Consider the following 1,339-nt stretch of genomic DNA (forward strand, 5'->3'; position numbering starts at 1 on the left):
GTGTAAGAGGAGTGCATCCCGTCGGCGCACGGGGCTAGAGCTCTCGGAGAAGTGGGATCGCGAGGCCGGTGCGCGGCGGTCTGCGCGGTCAAAGCAGCGCCGGGCGGCAGCGGCGGCAGCAGAAGCAGCAGCGGCCCCCGGCGCGTCCGCCGCCTCCGCGCCGACAGCCGCCGCGGCTGCAGCCTCCGAAGGGAGGCCGGGGGAGCCGGCGTGCGCACTTTCCCGCGGACTTTCGGAGTGTTTGTGGATTTACTTGCCAAGCCATCAAGATGATGTCCATGAACAGCAAGCAGCCTCACTTTGCCATGCATCCCACCCTCCCTGAGCACAAGTACCCGTCACTGCACTCCAGCTCCGAGGCCATCCGGCGGGCCTGCCTGCCCACGCCGCCGGTAAGCGCCCCATGCAAGCGGACCCGGCCCGCGGGCCCGCCCCCTCCCCGTCTCCGAGACGCTGCATGTCGGGTGCTGATGTATGTACAGGTCCCGGTGCGGGGATTTGCGGGCAGGGAGTTTTAGAAGGCAGGCTTCGTACAGTGGAGCTTAGTGTCGTGTTCCCGTCGCCTCTGCCTCCGTGTCGGGTGCCGGCGATCGGAGTGGGGAGCACTGGGGCCATGAGTCTCGACTTCCCTCCACTCTTTCCTGTTAATTTCATGCCTTGGAAAGGCGTTTTCTGTGCGTGTTCGGGTGCGTGACACGGGTCCCCAGCTGCGAGTTACATCTGCACTTCTTCTTTCCCCCTCCTTTTCCGTCTCCCACGCCCGTCCCCGGAATGTGTTCCTGTGTCCCCCTCTCCTCCGCATCTGCCCCTCTCCTCACACTCCCGTCCCTTCTCATCTGACCCCCTGTCTCGTCCCCAATGTGTCCCTATTCTGTCTTTCCCGGTCTCCACTATCCCCACCCTCGTTATTATTTTGCTTGCTTTGTGTTGGCCTTTTGCTTGTACTTTCCGGCTTGTGTGTGGTTGTTCTGTGTTTTTGCTTTTTTTGGTTTTGTGGTTTTTTTTTTTTTTTGGTTTGGTTTGTGTCGCCTGCAGCTACAGAGCAACCTCTTCGCCAGCCTAGACGAAACGCTGCTGGCGCGGGCCGAGGCGCTGGCGGCGGTGGACATCGCCGTGTCCCAGGGCAAGAGCCACCCGTTCAAGCCGGACGCCACGTACCACACGATGAACAGCGTGCCATGCACGTCCACGTCCACCGTGCCGCTGGCGCACCACCACCACCACCACCATCACCACCAGGCGCTCGAGCCCGGTGACCTGCTGGACCACATCTCGTCGCCCTCGCTCGCGCTCATGGCCGGTGCGGGCGGCGCGGGCGCGGCGGGCGGCGGCGGCGGCG

General features: G+C 63.9%; 1 protein-coding gene across 1 annotated transcript in view; it reads left to right on the forward strand.

The window, feature by feature from the left end:
- The window catches only part of POU4F1 (POU class 4 homeobox 1), a 6,254-nt gene continuing 4,915 nt past the window's right edge, over nt 1–1,339 (forward strand). The window contains exons 1-2 of the mRNA XM_027116034.1: nt 1–392; nt 1,036–1,324. Coding sequence (XP_026971835.1) covers nt 270–392; nt 1,036–1,324 — 412 coding nt within the window. The 5' untranslated portion in view covers nt 1–269. The remainder of the gene's footprint in view (nt 393–1,035; nt 1,325–1,339) is intronic.

This window comes from Aethalodelphis obliquidens, unplaced genomic scaffold, assembly GCF_003676395.1.
Source record: "Aethalodelphis obliquidens isolate GAN/ISIS:26980383/991018 unplaced genomic scaffold, ASM367639v1 scaffold15, whole genome shotgun sequence".
Lineage (NCBI taxonomy): Eukaryota > Metazoa > Chordata > Mammalia > Artiodactyla > Delphinidae > Aethalodelphis > Aethalodelphis obliquidens.